At 49.7% G+C, this 18262-nt stretch overlaps 2 protein-coding genes across 5 annotated transcripts in view; one reads left to right on the top strand and one right to left on the bottom strand.

Moving 5' to 3' along the window:
- The window catches only part of TSPAN32 (tetraspanin 32), a 47021-nt gene extending 31478 nt beyond the window's left edge, over positions 1–15543 (bottom strand). The window contains exons 1-6 of one of the 4 annotated variants that reach the window (XM_068944821.1): positions 15253–15543; positions 13247–13356; positions 12689–12719; positions 9679–9905; positions 2654–2768; positions 1112–1209 (exon numbers count right to left, since the gene is read on the bottom strand). In XM_068944821.1, the coding sequence (XP_068800922.1) occupies positions 1112–1209; positions 2654–2768; positions 9679–9801 (336 nt within the window). In that variant the 5' untranslated portion in view covers positions 9802–9905; positions 12689–12719; positions 13247–13356; positions 15253–15543. Of the gene's footprint in view, positions 1–1111; positions 1234–2653; positions 2769–4714; positions 5014–5423; positions 6221–9678; positions 9906–12688; positions 12720–13246; positions 13357–13434; positions 14022–15252 lie in introns of those variants that run through there. The other 3 variants (XM_068944822.1, XM_068944824.1, XM_068944823.1) reach the window with 3 other exon arrangements.
- ASCL2 (achaete-scute family bHLH transcription factor 2) lies at positions 15007–15780 on the top strand. The gene has a single exon (XM_068944826.1). The coding sequence runs from the start codon at positions 15007–15009 to the stop codon at positions 15538–15540; it is 534 nt and encodes a 177-aa protein (XP_068800927.1). The 3' UTR covers positions 15541–15780.
- The last annotated feature ends 2482 nt before the right edge of the window (positions 15781–18262 follow it).

Genomic DNA, 18262 nt, shown 5'->3' with positions numbered 1-18262 from the left:
AGGCAGAGTCTTTCCGTAGTTGGTTTTTTGGCATTCAGAAAAACAGTGAAGTGGCATGTATGAATGCCAGAAAGGAGTTGGGGAAGAAGTCTTCTTCCCTACACAAGACAGAAACAATGTTTGGAACAGCAGGTCTCAGAGACCCAAATAGCAAGTGCTTCTCCCCAGAACTAACCTGTGGTTAAAGAAAGGAATAGCATGGCTTTATAGAAAGCAACCACCTATCAACTCCTGCTGCAGCAACAGAGCATGAGCAAGCATGCAATGAACAGCACTTTTTCACTCATTCCTCTGACTCCGATCCCAGAAGTTGCTCTGTTCAGACTAACCTCTCTGCAAATGCCTTTTTTTTGGCTGAAGGACTCATAGCCCAGTTTGCTAATGCCGGCATGATCTGGGCCCAAACAGGCATTTCACTGCACACAATGCAGCCGGCATTTCAGCTCTTGAGGGGACCCTCCACTGTTTCCATTGAGGCTAAAACTGACAATTGAGTCAAAAGCCCATGTGCCTTCTGGCATACTTTGTAAGCCCGTCATCATTCACTGCAGCGGATGTTCACAGAAATGCTCCAGCAAGAGGGAAGTGGAAGGGGTTGGCATTGCTGTCTCATGTCTGGAGAGCAACACTGGACTTCAACTTCTGCCTCAAAATTGCACTGTTAAGGTTTCCCCACACTAACCACACAAGGAGTGTCAACTGTGAGGAAAAAAAAAAACACACCGAGTATTATCACCACTACAGTTGCTTTGGTGGGTAAGCACTTCGCTTTGACCCCATGCTGAAGTATGCGTACAAAGCACCTTGGGAAGAGAAGCAAGGCACATAAGGATACATTCACCAGTTGGAGCAGCTTTGCAGGGCGAGGCTCCGTTGTGCCAAAAAAGAAAGAAAAAAAGTCTCCCTGCAGCACAGTGCAGAACAACTTCTTGTCTTTCTCCACGGATGCATGCTCCAGGGTACAAAACAAGGATCTAGCGCTACAGACATCACACTTTACTGTTGATTGGAAGAGAGCAGAGGCGAAGAGCCTCTTCTGTGTCTCTCTCTATCATGGTATTAGCTGAAGGCTACAAAGAGCTGCTCCTGGCTAGTCAGTCCAGCTACGTACCATCGCTGTGAGATGCTCCGATTCCCGCACCGTGGCAACAGAGCTCAGGAGGGCAGCAAGGATCAGCACCATGCTGAGACAGATCCCGATGTAGAAAGCTGGAAGGAAGTCGGACACGGGAGCTGCAGTCAGATACCAAGACTTTAGCACCACCACTAAGGGAAGCAGTCTGATGCTTTCACCCAAATAGGGGCCAAAAAGCGTATTTGGGGGCCTGACATAAGAGGACTGGTTGCAGAAGAACTCAGTTGTCCCGCAACTTATTCAGTACTCCTTATCTGCCTATGGCTTACTTCTCCTGTAAAACTGTAAGCCTCCGAATAATTTCCCCTGACTCCAGCAGAGCGAGGCACCCTGGAAACATACCAATCCCCCCCCCCCCCCACCATAGACCACAAGCTGTCAATTATTTCAGCAGCCTGATAAAGATCCTCCCAAATCAGGCAGGGCAGAACAGGAGTGGCTATTGCACAGCCCCTATCTGGAGTTCATGCATTGCTAATCTCAGGCAACAGTCGTTCTCTGGTTTCCTGACTAAAGCAGGGTCACAACCATACCCCATGGGAGGGCTCAGGGAACAGAGTGGTGCCCAGGATGTTGTAACCCACAGCACAGGCTAGCAGTTCAGAAAATTCGTACTTGCAAGCAAAGCAAGCAGAAAGACCACTCAAAGCCTTGACCCCAAGCAGCAGAGAGGTGGCTAGAAAGGGAAAGCCTACAAGGCCGAATTAAGCGTCAACTTACATAACCCCTGATGCGTACAGAAGAGGGAGGAGGGCTGTACCTTAGCTTTGGTCCAACGCTCTGGGAGACAACGGTCTCTACATCTTTCTATTTTATGTCAAGGTGGAGCTGGTAACCAGGATCTAGGGAGGGTGTGAGGATGCTTAAGCCCAAAGTGTAGTTTTGGAGAAGCAGCAGATGCTAGTGCAGCAGCCATAAGCAGAGTATTTTAGTATTTGGGCTGTTCTCAAGTCTTTGCTCTTGGCTAGCCTTTTACCTGAGACTCGGTTTCTGTTTCTCCCTTGGCTAACTTGGGTAGTCTTCCTCTTGCAACCTCTGTATGTTTCAGAGCATGAATCAAGCCAAAAAACACCCCATCTCCTCCAGGAAGGGGCATTTCCTTGCCTTTCTCCTTGTCCCCTCTCATTTCTTTATGCTCTCTTGCAGCCTCTATAACCACCTCTCTGCTCATACTCCTGCTCCCTTGCATTTCTCACCATTTTCCCTTCTGTCACCCTAACCCACCTCAACACTTACAGCTGGAGGACCAGGGCTGTGGTCCTGATACCATCCTTCCATTTTCATTATCTTCTTTCAATCAGGGCAGTGTAAACATGGCCAAGAAAACAAGGCAGGGCCACAACACCCTTCGATGCCAGGTCCAATACAGAAAAAGTTTTCTGCGTGACTATGCTAGCCCTAGGGTCTCCTCCAAAAACCACTCCCTGCCTCTTCATGGGATTTTCCTCCTAGGAGCCTGCGATGTTTTGCAGATCCTGGGCTCACGGAACATCTCACTGGGACGCGACTGCAACATACCTGCGTTGTGGATGACTCTGTAGGAGTTGCTCTCGAAAGCAATGTTGCTGATGAGGGTGAAATGGAGCCCGCAGCGAGTAACTGTGCTCAGTGCAGCAATCGACAGCCCCAGCAGCTAAAAGAGAAGATTTTTATGAAGGGAGTTACAAGGCAGCAGCTCCTGCTGAGCGTACATAAAGCTTTAAGGTGTATCTGATACTCTGGAGTCCTACTGAGGGGCATATAACTTGACTTACTGAACACTGCACGTAACCCAAAACACACATCAAAGGACAAACCCTGGACGCTTAAGTATACTAAAACTTTTTCTGCCCTGCATAATGAGTACATGTGACACTGCCACCTGCAGTCTCTTGGCCACTGTTAGCCAAAAAAAGTCCCAGCTATGTGAAGAAAAAGCCAGAGGATCCATGCTTTTGCAACACACCCAGGTAGTCACCTCCTACTCTGTAGGCTACACACGTGAATTTGAGGGTGACCCCCGGGTGGCTACCAGCACGTAACCCTCTGTGTTGCCCTCAGCAAGTCCAGGGGACAGAGAGGCAACATCTCTGATGGCATCCTGATCTATGGTAGCTCTTTGCCACACAACCAGCGACGGAGCCAAGACAGAAACAGCAGGTGAGGTAAAAAAAAGAGCTCAAACTCTAATGTAACAGACCCCAAAGATAAAAAGATGCGAGTTCACGTCCATCTCCTAAGACAAGTTTTCATCTGTTGGTCTTTAAGGTATAGAAACACAAGGCAGCTATGTTTATGTAAAACATTATAGTCAGGGGTGTATATATCATTCTCACTTCCCTCTAGGTATCACTGTGCGACATTTTCTTCTAGACTCAACTAATAGCTCCTGCTGGAGACTTATAGTTTTAAAGACTAAGTGTATCCAAATTGTAGCATATCCTGGTTACAGATATTCTAATTTATGGCAACTACTGTTCCTTTATTACTGTGCATTATTGGATATCTCTATCCACACCCACCAAAACACTCAGTACAACACTGGTCAGCTCAGATTTCTGAGAAACACCAGTCTAAGTAAATCCACAGAATAGCAATGAAACGATCGTAGCCATCCACAGCCACTGTGTTTTAGCATCTCCTTAAAACATGTTTGGTAATACCCCTCCTTTGACTTTCTCCAAAGGACATATTCCATAGATACATTAACAGCCTCTCTTGGAAGAGTGAGCAATATACAGCAACTACAGGCAGCCAACAGTTTTGAAACACTGAAATTTTGACAAACTATAACTTTCAAAATAAGGCATTACCTTTCAGTTATACTCTTTCCAAGTCTCCATCCTTCCTTGGACTAAAAATTGAGCTTTCAAACTTGGGGGGAAGGGAAGGGGGAGTAAGTTTTGATCAAGTTAAAACACAATAAGGAGACAACTCAAAAAATGCCCAGAAGCATTCACAAGTTTCCATTATTTCCCACCAGCTCTTAACAGCAGCATGGTTTTCCCCGAATTCCTTGTGAGATGTCAAGAAACTCCCACTAAATTTGCTTCAAACACTAATTAAAAAGATCCCTAGGATTACTTTTGTTTTGCAGTACAGGTACACAAGCCCTCAAAGGGGGCACTCTTTCACATATATTTCCATCGAGTCCTATGGTTTCATATTGTTATCGATCACGTTTATAACTGACCAGGAGAAAAGCGCACAAGAAACGAGTGCGATTACAGCAAGATCAGCCTCCCTCTTTTGCTCTTTTAAACCCGAAGAGACACAAGCAAGCGTCCCTGTTCCTCTCGTTAAAAACGGCCAAGTCAGACGGCCGCAACCTTTCTTCCCCCCTCCTTAAAGGCTGTCCCCAGGTTGCGAAACAGTTGTGCTAGAGCAACAGCCTTGAGAAACCAGAAGTCTATCAGGGAGAGGCGGCAACGCCGGCAGCCAGTGATAACCACTCGGGCCGCGACGATAGCGCGGGCAGCTGGCTTTGCTTGCCTTCCACATGTTAAAAAACATAACGTGGGAAAAAAAAAAAATCTAACCCTTTGGGCACAAGGGGTTCCCGGTCGCGTGAAGATCCACCCTCTCGCCCCGGCGGGTTACCATGACACATAGGCTGGTGGCCAGCAGCTGGCACTTGGTGGTCCTCATCCCACACCTCGGTCCCACGGCCTGCCTCGCTCCCTCCGTGGCCGGCTGCTGGTCCCCACAACTCTTGATAAAGCCAGAGCTTCAGCCCAACTGGGGCTTGCTCGCAGCAGGGCCTCTTGGGAAGTGTAGTCTCCACCTACGCACAGACACACCTCCTCCAGCTGGAGGAGTAAATCCTACTGCGGGTGGCTGTCCTCTTCCCAGGTTCTCCATGGTCTACCAGCAGCTGTGAAACACAGCCATACAGCCAGCTGGGAAATAACAGAAAAGCAGGCAGGAAAACGGCTTTTCAAAGTTCAGAGTAAACCTCAAAAAAAGAAAGGGGGGGAGGGAAGCCTGTGTGAGGCTTCTAAATCAAAAGTCAATACCAAAATGCCCCATTTTCACTGAGAAGCGGTTTTGCTTAGCGAACATTGTTGATAACTTTTTTTCTTTAATTTAGATAACAATTTTCTAGGGGAAAGTTTAGGCAAATCTTAAAAATTAACCTGTTGTTTAAAGAATATGTTAAAAAAGCCCAACCTGATCTGCATGAGATCCTACCCTCTCCATAAGATAAACAAACAAAAAAACACCACATACAAATGGTAATAATATTTGGCTGAGACTCTACAGAAGACTTATACTTTCAGATAAGGGAGGAAAAAAAAAAGTTACTTACATAGTGTTGAAAATGGTTATAAGAAAATCTAACCTCCTGATGCAAGATGACTCTGTGCATGCATGTGTTGACTCCCTTCTTTCCTGTCTCTTGGCACTGAAGGCCCAAAGGGCCTACGGCCTCAGAAGACTAGGGTGACTTCTGGTGTATCTTGGGCATCACGAACAAAACTGCCAAATTCCTCTTTTTTCTCCATGCCCACATGCCTTTCTGAGGGCCACGAGCAGCAAAGCAGCATCACTGGGAACAGGTCATGAGAAGCCCAGACCTGCACAGCAGCAACCAAGGGCAGCATGTTACCGCTGAAGCAGGAACATCTCAGGGGATAAGAGCCCAGCTTGACTGAAGTTTCCAGCTGCCTTTGGAGCTGGGTGAGAAGAGGAGAAAAAAACAAAACAAAATCCACAGAAAACAAAATACCCCATGGAATAGGGTTGTTCCTTGAAAACAGAGAAAACGTGAAAACACAGCCTTGAACATTACAATGCCATCTTCATGGAGATGCCTTTCAGTAGAGATGTGCACTTCAAATACAACAGCCTGCTGAATGTACATTTCCCTAACGCAGATCTCAAACAAGCCTCCAGTACAGAAGACCACCAAATGACCAAGTGCCTCAATAATCCTTAGTTTCAGAGCTAGATCAATAGAAAAGAGATAGAGTAATGGAGAACAAGCCACACCTCCCAACATGACAAAGACAGGAGAGAGGGAAAAATAAGTAAATAAAAAGTAAAACCATCCCACAGCAATAACAGTAGCTATGATAAAGTGTCAAAGAAGAAAGAGCAGGGGAGTGAAAATAGGAAGGAAGAGGCATTTTGTAGAGCACAGAGAAGCAAGAGAAAGTGAGCTGCACAAAGCCACGTGCACAGGAAGAAGCATGACATGATATTCTTACTATATCATTATCCAGGAAAGAATGAGCTTTCTTGCAAAACGTCTTGGTCTCAAGCTCCCGAGACACAAATGAGACCTCTTTCAAAATCGCTTTCACCAGTGGCTCCCAGGTCCCTGCCCCAGTGGGGCAGCCCACACGGACGCCAAGCACGGTGAGAAAGACGTATCTGCATGCAGGTAGGGAATTAAGACTGCACCCCAACATAACGCTGTTACCACTAGCCATTTCTTCCAGTGCTACAGGACGTTTGGCCTAGTTGCATTCTCACCTATGTTTTCAAGGTGAACGACCACTGAAGAGTCCCCCATATAAAGGCAGTAGAGCCGATCCATATGGGTACTTAAGGTCATGAACTGAAACTAGAAAGTTTGCAAGAAGCTGTAACGCACAGCGCCAGAGAGACCTGCGAGAATCCACATCTCACGCTAGAGGTCCCCACAGGCTAGCACAACCCATTTTGTGTTGGCCTGGGTGATTCAAGTACACTTTCTGAAGCAGGTCTGCCCGACTTGTACTACACGGCTGCTGGGGTGTCACACCTTGCCGGCTGGGGACGGCGGCAGTGTCCACCTGCAGGTCTCCGGGTCTTCAAACCCTGCAGCCATGCACGCTCATCGCACCCAGCCTGCACCTGGGGACAAACTGGAAATAAAAGTTGACCCAAGCCATTCAAAGTGTTGCGGCCCCCAAAAGGGCAGAGAAGGAAAAGGAGGCGAGGACCTCGCCACCAGTGTCCCCAGGCAGCAGACCATGTGCAGGGATGCATCCAGTGCCAGGGGCCAGTTCCTGCCCTTCACAGCAGACAAGTTCCCATGCTGCTCGCCCTGCATCAGGTTTCACTTCATCCCCTCAGGTTCTCTTTCTGCAGAGACAGGGGACAGAGCCATTTTCCCACAGCCCAGAAAAATGCACGATATTTTGGGATTCGAGTTAAAGGAAAGGAAGCTAGAAGCAGGATTTTCCTTCCCTCCCTGAAAATAATAATAAAAATAAGAAATAAGAGCTCAAGGCTCTGTCTCTCCTCCCACTGGAGGATGAGACTCACCACCAAGAGTTAGGAGATTCTCCAGTAGCAGCACACAGGTGCTAATTCTTCAGTGCAATTCCACAAGGCTTTCTCTATTGCCAGAGAAGGCTCACAGACAGCTCCAGGCTCACTAACAGTCCCCCCGCCCCACCAAGTACTTCCACTACCACACATCCCAGCTTGTCACAAGCTGCCACATTCTGCAGTGGGTGCAAGACACATTTCTGTGACCTCCAAGTATCATATCTGACTAACAGGTATACATGACTACTTATAGTAAGCAAGAGAAATTGCAAAGCATGTTCAATACTGAACACATTTCTTCTTTCAGGAAAAGAGTAGAGAAACTGATTTTAGCCAAAAAGCCCTGCACAGTACCCAGAGAGGCTCATTGCTATATGGAAGAGATAGGCAGTCTCTTCCCTGTTCTACAACACCTTTTGTTCCACAAAGACCTCCTCTGTTCCTCTGGGAGCCTCACACCTCGCTGCAGGACCACCTGAGGGGTCACTAAATCACTGTCTACTCACCTTTGAGGTGCACCTATTCTCTCCACAGAGGATGCTCCATTTCCTTTCATCTCCAACCATAATAACGGTCACATTAAGTGCCTCACAAAGCTTTCAAAGCAGGTCTGTAACTTTAAACACCTGGATTTAAACAGATAAAGTATCTGATTTGGTTGCAAGTGACAGTATAGCTTGGCCCATGTCCTCTGCTGCTTCAGATGTGCCCTTCCTCCCACGGTGCAGTTGTTTGCCTTATGAAAGGGAGCATACATCTGTTTTTCCCTCTCTCATGTGCTACTATAATATTCTACAAGGCACTAGAACAGATACCTCCTAAAAACATCAAATTCTTCATACATACACATTTTTTGAGATTAATAAACCAAATAGGAGTTGTAATGGCTACTGAAAATAACCAAGACAAACTTTCAGGGTTAACACAGGGTGGGGTAACTTCATCTGAAAAAAGAGAGATACAAAAACTGGCATTCATGCCCCAACATATTAGTGCAAACACCTGACCGAAGCCAGCAGGCGCGCCAGCGAACGCCAGCCGACAAGCACATACACTCGATCCTGCCATAGCAGAAATGCTGCTGCCAGCGTTCAGCGCTAGGGACGCTCCGTTTTATGCCTGCTTCCTTGAGTAGCTATTCTCTTCTCTCCCTCCTGCCACCCGCTTTTTCAGGTGCGGGTATGACTTGAAAGACTTCTGTTTGGGACAGAGCATATGCCAATTCCCAACACAGGAAAACAAGATAATAAAGAGCAAAGGAAGTTACTTCCTCCACAAAGAAGGAAATCCATAGTCAGAGAAACAGTAAACCTGTGACGTTAAGAGGTTGGACCTCAATTCAGGGAGGTACATTCAGCACATGTCCGAGTGCTACCAGAGTGAATGGAATCGGAAGCATATGTGCTGGTCTTAATTGCTGCAATTAAAAGGAGAAGGAGGGGGGTTTACAACACTTATTTAACTCCATGGCCTCAGGAAAACTTTGGGGCAAAAATCAAGTCTTTGTCAAAGAGTGAACACCCCTACTGCTTTGAAGGGGGACTGCTCCCAACATATACTTTGAGGCCATCCTACCACCCAAGAAGTTCTCCCACAAAACAGAGGGCATCTGATTGTTTAGGTTAAGGACAGAAGAAAAAGATTCCTAACGTTAAAGCTGACTTTTCAGGCCTTCTTCACAAAAAAGATGGTCCCTTCCCTCCCCTTCCCTGTCAAGCGCTGCTTTGCACATCCCGTTCAAGCAAAGCAGTCACAACCCGGCCACGGCGTTTGCCTGCACCAACACAACAGCAGGAAGAGCTAAGGAATTTTTCGTAGCTGTAGCAGGAAGAATCGTGATTTTTCCACCTAACCAGGAGACAGACACCCAGGTGCACATCACAGCCTCGGCACCCTGAAGCCTTGCTGTGTCAGAGGGGCCTCTGACATTCAGCGTTTGTTGGGGAGACACAGCGCTCTCAAAGTGCGCTTGTGGAAAAACGGCTACGTTTCTCAAAGACCTCCAAAACACAGATTGCTCCTGACATACATTTCCAGTTTCAAGGCCTCTGGGAGATCCTGCTTCAGCTGCAGAGGCAAAAAAGAAAACACCACTATCCTGACCCAAATGGAAAAAGAGGCACAGATGGAAGTACAGCGAGATATTGGAAACGCAGGCGAGCGGTAAAACTTGGGTCGCCCCTGTAGCCCGGAGCTGTGCTCTCACAGCACGCACAGATGCCTCCAACCCAGCAGCAGTAGCAGCCACAAACACCCCATCCAGCCCTTCCTACGCTTTGCCTCGATGCAACGTGCCACCTCACCTCTTCCCACACAAGGCAAGCCAGGACACAGCTGCACTGCCGACTCGGCCAGAGCACAGGAGGGGGGTCTGAGGCTGAAAATACCACAAGCGGTCTGCAGGTGCCCTCTTCCTCAGGCCTCATAGCAGCTTCCAATCTTCTGTTCAGTTTTGGAAATACATAACACCACTCCCAGCTGCGCTGAAATCAGAAGCACGTGCCACCTTGTCCAAAAGGAAAGGATTTATCTAAAAAGGGAACAAAACCAAATTACGTTTTGCTGAGCCAGAAACCTCCAGCCTTCCTCAGTGTTTGAGGAAGCTGGCCCCTGCCCACCCTGCTGGGGCACCGTCAGACGTCCCTCCTAAAAGAGGCCGAGCACTCGACGTGCTGACACCCTCAGCCTCTGCTGCTAACCCGAGCCATGGTCAAGCATGGCAGGGCAGGCTGCCGTGGGCCTGCTTGAGGACTGCTCAGACTCGCACAACCCAAAGTCCTGACTGGGGACAAACTCACTCTAACCCACTGAATTGAGGAGTTTTTCGCCATAGGAAACCACCGCTATAGAGCTCCTTCCATAGCAGGCTTAAGAACAAGGAGAAAAATAATTTCATGGCTGCAGTGAAGTCCTTCACGCATCCAACTGCAGGTGGCCAAATAACCAGCATGTTGTTTTCACAGAATACCTCTTCTTTGCAGCAGGAACTAGCTCCAAATGCGACAGAGTTACAGGGGGCATCAACTCTTTCATCTGCTGCCTATAGCACAGTTACATTTGCTTCTGAGCTTGCTTGTAAATAACAACATCCTTGAAGTAAATCACTAGACCCCCCTCTCACCAAAACACACACAAGCTACGTTAATTACGGAAAGCAAACTAGAAAAAAAAAAGCTATAAAGAAGAAGAAAAACAGAAAGAGAACGCGCAGCCAAAGTCTGCATTCTTCGGCTCATCACAGGGACGCATTGTAAAGGCTACTTAACATTCATATAGCACATACACACCATCAAAGCTAAAATAAACTTTTAAACCCAAGGCTGTCTCTTTTTAAGGAAGGAAGAAGAGAAAGAAACAAAATCCTTGAAAGAAACAAAATCAGAAAGAAATCACACAACCCCCAAAGGACTTTTTTTTTTTTTTTAAATTTCTAGAGTGTGTCTTAGAATGCTTAGAAACCCTACAATGATTCTCAGGCATTTTCACATGAATTTCAGATGAGCGAGGGGGAAAAAAAAAACACCAAATACCAGGAGACTTATTTAAGAGCTCATCAATTCCAAGAAACATTACATTTGAAAGGAGCACAAGCTGAAGGCAGAGAGTTCCCTTTAAAGAATAAACTCAAATACCTTTCTTCCCCACCAAAAGCATGTAACCCTACTTAAATTAAAAAGCTTTCCCCCCTGCCCAAATGGTATTCTAATTACAAACCATACCTGCTCAGAAGTCAAGTTTTGCAAGCGATAGACTTAAACACACAACTTGAGCCCCACTCCCAGCAAAAGGAGCAGAAGAGGAGCCCTCTTTGGAAGGAGAAAAAAAAAAAAAATACAGCTACTCACCTAGGAGAACATGGCCACTCAACCACTCCTCACCATTTCCTCCCCCCACTTTCCCTCTCAGGTCTCTTTATTGCTTCCCCCTGAGCTCCAGAAAGCTTTGGCCACCTGCAGTAATCATGCTCAAGCCAGCTGGGTCTAAGGAACAGGGTCCCTGCAGATGGGTCCCAGCACCTCATCTGTCCTCATCCCACCTACACGTGTGCAAACCAGGTGGCAGCACTTTGCACTCACCTTTGGCAGGTGCAAGAAATAACACTGATTTTGGGGGTTGGAGGACCTTCGCTAGGAGAGTTACCTTCTCTCCAGGTACAGTTTTGCTGTACCTTGCACCATGCAGTGCTGTGAGGTGTCTGCTCAAATACCGCATTTATTACTTTGGCCATACGCTTGCCAGTAGAGGAGAATTTCTTCTCCCTGCCCTCTGCCTCTCTGGAAATGGATAGGGTGTCTCTGGGCGCTCTCTCCCCAGATTATGATCAGGAAGTTGATTATGAACATACACAGTGTTTAATGACATCTTGTTTTACTGGAGCTTATATAGTCATTAACTTTATAAAGAGATTTTTATGTAAGATTACATTTCTCAGAGTACTAGATGTACCTTCCTTCAGACCATCAGGAAACTAGCTTTATTGTTAAGAAAGCATACACAGTTCCTTTGTGCTTTATGCAGGCCCAGATCCTACAAACACGCACCTGGCTAGCGATACGCGTTGTGATCAGTAGCCCCGAAGCCAATTTGCGCTAGCCAAGTTTGTAGCTGAGCTTGCGCGTAAGCATTAACTGTGGAAGCATTTGAGCTGGAGGCTGCATGTTCTCCCTTCAGACTGGATCTACTGATGTTTGAACTGTATGTTATTAATTTTAAAAAATTCCCTGGAGTTATTTTTGTATGACAAAAATCCAGTTACTACTCTTGAGTATTACGCATCGGTATAGAAGGCTTCCTCTCGCACATCTTCAGAGAAAGGAGCTTCCTCTTTCCTCAGAGAGAGACTTGGATCAGAATTTCTTTTCAAGGCTGTGTAATAAAAGAACATCAGTATTGCTCCGTTGCTGTAATACACTTTCTGTCTAGCTACAATTGCTAGTTAGCGCAAGATAAAATACTGCTAGGCACTGGCTTTCGCAAGGTTCCTCTGCACGTCGCAAGCTATTCTACGTGGGCCAAACCTTTTAAACCCGCCATGCTGCTGCGCACATTTTTCCCCAGGTCAACGGCGTGGAGAGAGAAGTCTAGGTAGATACTGAATTTGGGTTCTGTGTTTGATGCGCGTTTGAGTGGGACTTGCAGAAATGCGAAGCTCTTGCAAGCTCCCACTGAGAGGAGCTACTGACTCTCACTTTCAAGCGTTTCAGCCTAGACGCCTACTGGGCTGCAGCAGCGTCCTGCCACACAACTCACTGTCAGCCATTTAAGCAGACACTGTTAAAAACAATTAAGGAAAAAAAAAAGAAGAAACATTACCTTGCTGTGAGACGGAGCTCCCCGAACACCCCTGCAAAACAATCAACAGAGATTTACAAAGACACACCTAGAGCACCAGCAAGTGGCTTTGGTGTCTTTGTGCCGCGGCGGCATCCGGGAGCCTGAAGCAAGGAGACAGCATGCACCGCGCATCCCTTCTCACAGGGCGGGCGAGGGCGCTGGACCCAGAGCGGTGGGGAACCGGGGCCTGGGTGCCTGGGGGCCCACACCAGGGCAGGGTGGGCCCAGCTGAAAGGGTCGGCTCTCTTCCCTCCCGCTCGGCAGGCCCCTGCTCCTCTGCATCACACCTAGAGAGCACGGATATCCCTTTTTGTTCCTGTTTTTGGAGGCTTTGTTTTCTGCCGGATCAGCCAGCTCAGCCTCCCTCCTCTGGCTGCGCCACGGCTACCCCCAACGCTAGGGGAGCGTCAGGGACGCGGAGCGGGGATGAAGGGAAGGAGGAGGAAACGCCTTTCTCTTGTGACTCACCTTTAGGCAAAAGCTTAGGCATAACCTAAAACCAGCAGCAGCGACGTTCAAGGGGACAGGGATCCTTACCTCGGTACCTGGACTCCCGCTGCAGAGCTGCCCAGCGCCTCGCTGCCGCCCGTCCGCAGGGTGACGTCCCCGCCGCGAGGAGCCGCCTCCCCACGAAGCAGTTAAGCTCCCTGCCAAAAAAGTGAAAGGAGATAGCCGAAGTCCATCCCTCCAGCCACGGTTTCTTCGGAGGGCAGCGCCTCTCTTACCTTCTGCCACCCTCCAGGGAACGGGCTCCCTGCACCTCCTGCCGTGGCCGGCGGGCGTTTCAACCTAGGGACCACCTGAAAATCAACGTGGAGGGGGGCAGGTGGCTTGGGACAAGGCAGAAAGGAGCCGGCCTGATCCCGGAGGCTGCTAAAAGAGTATCCAGCAGCGGGCTTTCAGTCACGTGCGGAGAAGCAGGGCTGCTGTACCATCTCCCTCTCTTTTTTACAGAGGGGCAGGAAGACAGCCGCTGGGGCGGCGGGTACAACGCCCGCCTCCCTCCTCCTGGCTTATTTAGCCAAACACCACGCAGGGAGTTTCTCACTGCAAGCGCCCGGGATCTCCGAAAGAAGCTCCCTCGGTCCTATCTGTTAAATTCGGGTATCCAAAAGCATCTCTTCCGGCCCGCTCTCGTCCCGAGCGCTGGACGCCCGCAGGCTCGCTCGACAGGACGTTTGAGCCGGGAAAGCTTCACGTTTTTCTCTCCCTCCACCTCCCTCTATCCTTGAAACCATCGTTTAACCCTGACAAGTTGGCCGGCGGCGAAGAGCCCTTCACGAGGCAACTCCGTAGCTGCCTCCCCCCCCCCCGCTCCCCCTGCGCCACCTCCCTGCCCCAAGCAAGCCGCCGCCGCCGGGCGGTCGGGGACGCCCCCCCCGACCCAGCGCCACCCTTCACCCCAGAAATTCCTCTCAGCTCGCTTTTTTGGGCGCGAAGGGCTCGGGCCCTGCCGGAGGACTAACCCGGGGCCGCGGCCTGCGAGCACCCTGGGGTGGCAGTGGGGGGCCGGCCGGCCGCGCTGAGCCCCCTCGGCTCATCTCACTGCTGGCGGCGTGTCAGTCAGCGCCGTGGGCCCGCAGCCCCCCTTGGTTTTTTTTTTTTTGGAGGGGGGCACAATTTAGAAAAGGGGGTGGCCTCCCCCCTCAGCGCTAGGAGTTACCTGAGGGAAGGGAGAGGGCTGGGTGTGGGAAGGGGGCGGCCCCTCCCCTCGCAAAAGGAAAGAAATAAAAAACAACAAAAAAAAAAAAAACAAAATTAGGAAGCAAAAGGAAGGAGGGGAGGGAAAAAACCCCCCCAAAACAAACAAACAAAAATCCGTAAAAAAGAAACCCCACCCCAAAGCAAAGCAGCGGCGAGGCCGGCAGGCGCGCATCTCCTCCCGCCCCCGCGGGGCGGGGCGGGGGCTGGCGGCACGCGCCGGCCGCTCCCCCCCCGCCGCTCCCCCCCCACCCGCGGGGCCGGCGCGCGTGGCGCGGCGCGTGCGGCCGGCGGGGCCCCGGCGCGCGGCGGCGCGTGTTGATAAGGGGCGGGCGGCGGCGGCGGCGGCGGCAGAGGCGCGGAGCGGCGCGCAGCGAGGCGGCCCCCACGCGCCGGGCACGCTCCCGGCGGGGGGGAGCGGGCACCGCCAGCGCCGCTCTCCCTTCCTCGCTATTATCATCAATAATAATTATTGCTGTTATTACACGCGGGTTTTTCCGCCCCTCGCTTTTGCATTTCTGGGGCTGTTGCTTTTTTATTTTTCCCTCCCCCTTTCCCCGCTCGCCCCGTGGTGCCGCCGCCGTGGCTGCGCGGCGATGAACGGCGGCTCCCGGCACCAGCCGCCCCCCGCCCCCCCTCCCCCGCCCCGCGGCGGCCGGCGGCGACCCGCCTCGCCCGAGCTGCTGCGCTGCAAGCGGCGCTTGGCCTTCGCCGCCCTACCGGCACCGGGGCCGGCCCCGGGACCCGGACGCGCCCCGGCAGCGGGACACGCACCGGCGGCGGCAGCCGCGGCGGTAGCGCGGCGCAACGAGCGGGAGCGGAACCGCGTGCGGCTGGTCAACCTGGGTTTCGCGGCGCTGCGGCAGCACGTCCCGCACGGCGCCGCCAGCAAGAAGATGAGCAAAGTGGAGACCCTCCGCTCCGCCGTCGAGTACATCCGCGCCTTGCAGCGCCTCCTCGCCGAGCACGACGCCGCCGCCCCCGCCGCCGCCTCCTCCTCTTCCTCGCCCTCCTTCGGCTCCTCGGCGCCCGGCTCGCCTTGCTCCTCCGAGGAGAGCGGCTACGACGCGGTGCTCAGCCCCGACGAGCGGGACCTGCTGGACCTCAGCGGCTGGCTCGGTGCCTACTGACCCGACGGGAGGTGAGGGGCGCCCGGCTCGGCGGCTGCCGCCCCGCGGGGAGGGGGCTGAGGAGACCCGCACACTTGATGCTTCCTTATTTCTGGACCGGGGTGGGGGGGGGGGGGAAGGGAAGCAGGGTAGGGAGTTTTTATAACGTCAAACAAACTATTTTATACCCAACTTGAACTGCCTAGGAGGAAAAAACTGGCCTATGAAGACTTATTTTTGTACGGGGACTTTTTTTTTTTTTTTTAAAAAAAGGGAAAAGGGGTGAGGAGAGCACATTGTTTTTAGCTGGTCGCAGCCACTGCCGGCTGGAGCGTTTCGGGAACGAACGCCCTTTAGATAAAGGGCTGTAAAGTGTTGCCAGGAGCTTTTACTAAAGTTACATTGGGTCTCACTGCGGTGTCCAAGTTTGCCTGGTGTGAAGGTTCACATCTCTGAAAACTGAAGTTTTTTAATGTATTGAAGGCATTTTTTCTATGCACTTGCTAAGATTTCATAAGTTGTACATATGCAGTTTTTAAAGAGTATCATATTTTATGTAAATGGACTTTATAAATAAAAAAATCTATTTATAAATGGCTTCTGGATGGTAAGGTGCATATATTTGCCAGAAGTATGTAAGGCACCAGCGCTGCCTCAGGCAGAAGTTACATGGTGTATGCATGTGAAAGGGACAACGATGAATGAAACAGAGCTCTGCTGGACCAGCCTTCATGTGCAGAAGGGAGTGAGGAGCAGTAAAGCATAACCACCTGAGGCTTACTCTTTTTCCATTCAGATTTCCGATTCAGCTGGCTCAAGGCACAGGGAGAAGCAGGTGTGGGTAGGAGAGACAAGGTGGGTCCAGCACAGATACCTCCCTCCAGCTGGCCTCCTGCTTCTGCAGGGTGCAGAAGGTGCTGTGAGCTGTACAGCCCTGCCAGGAACAGCAAGGAGGGAGAAGGGGTATTTGGGGTTTATTTAACCCCCAGGAGCAGTCAACAGGCCAGGTTGGGGTGCCCTTGTTCAGAGAAACAAGGTCTCTGAAAACTGGTTACTCAAAAAGCAAGAGCAGTTCCTAACTTTAAGGCCCTGTTAACTGCATGTGCATGCAGCCAGACATGATTTATTAGTATCTAGAGACAGTGAGAAAGCATGAATTACTTGCAAACAGTTGTCAGAGACTCCTGATCTCTATCTATTACTCCTGGGTCCATGCTGAAGGCCTGCCTCACTAGAGGTGAGCCAGAGGTAAGGAAGATTGCAGTGAACTGAAGTACAGTGATGATGGCAGGGGAAGCGAGAGAGGTTGCTACTTCCCTTACATAGCTCTAGTTAACTTCATTAGTTGAACAGAGCAAGATGGGCCAGGCAGTAGAACATGCTGAGTGAACACAACACAAAGCAGCTTATTAAAATCAACCTACTCTGCAGGGACTCCGTATAACCTCTCTGCTTCTTAAAGAAGAGGAAGCTAGAGTTCTTCCCCCACTTTATATTTTGAGGGGCATGGTCACACTCAGTCCCAAGTTTGGGAATTAGAGCAGGTGCTTTAGAACTCAGATCTATAAAAACAATATTCCATCTGTGCCTTAATCAAAGTTAGCTCTAATAACAGGCCTTTTGGAGGACCTATGGGAATTGAAGTCTAAGCACTTAATAAAGCACCCAAAGGTTTTGCCCTGTATAGCTTTAACAGCAGCACAGCAGCAGGGTACAAGTGGAAGCTGCAAGCTGACCTGCAAGTTCAATAATCTGGTACGCTCAGGAGTGGTAGGGTGTGTGGGGGGGACATACCTGCTGTGGTGTTAGGAGCATTGCTCTGAGCACCTCCAAAACTTCAGTCCAGCATAAACCAACAGATTCCCATATACTTATTCTCAGCCTAAAACTGCACGCCCTCTTTTCCAAGAGATTTAGAGAGAAAGACTGTTGTATTTATCTTTAAAAGTGTCCCATTATGGCAGAAGCCAGGGGTCATTTATGCAGAGAATTTTACTGCCTAGCAGGTTACTTTTCTTCCTTCAGAAGATTAGTTATTTTGGAGTCAAATATCCCCTTTGGAAACACTAAGTCAAGCCACTCCCAACATTATTGCTAGGTTCACTGAATCACCTACTGTTGCAGTGGGTGTTAGAGCAGTACAAGCAAGAAGTTGCTGTGACTAGTTTTCACCTGAGGAACATAGTATTAACATGGATGAGGAGAAAGAACAGCTCAGAGCATCACAAACTACCTTGATGTTGTCAGCCAGTGCTTCAGTAGTACACAAATGTGGGTGGAGTCCTATGAAGAAGCTGCAGATGAAGCATCAAGATTTGCATCACGTGTCTCAAACAGAAGTCTTGCTGGGAATATCAAATAAGTGAAGAGTAAATGTTTCCAATTTTGAAGTTAATAAGCTTTACTGTGTTCTGGTTGCCCTGGGAATGTCCAAATGCAATCTGCTTGGAAGAACCAAGGTGGTCACAAGACTTCTCAATGCTTTGGAGGCTGGAGGGGAGCAGGGGGAAGAAAAGGACATATTGCTGTTTTAGAAAGGCAAGATGGACAGAGGGACTCCTCAGTCATGGTGACCACAAGTCACTGACAGATTCCCAGATCAAGTTGCTAAAAAGGCTACTCCAGAAAGGTGAGTATTGGATCATGCTGCCCTATTTCAAAAGCATTATGGAGAATGTTAGCTTTTTAAAAAGCTTCTATTAGTACTTTGGAGTATTAAAGCATCATTGGGAACTGTACACGT

Source organism: Struthio camelus, chromosome 5 (genome assembly GCF_040807025.1).
Source record: "Struthio camelus isolate bStrCam1 chromosome 5, bStrCam1.hap1, whole genome shotgun sequence".
Taxonomy (NCBI): Eukaryota; Metazoa; Chordata; class Aves; order Struthioniformes; family Struthionidae; genus Struthio; species Struthio camelus.
This window is presented reverse-complemented; position numbering and strand designations above follow the sequence as displayed.

Coding starts and splice junctions, on each gene's coding strand:
- ASCL2 (XM_068944826.1), top strand. CDS start 15,007: ATGAACGGCGGCTCCCGGCACCAGCCGCCCCCCGCCCCCCCTCCCCCG.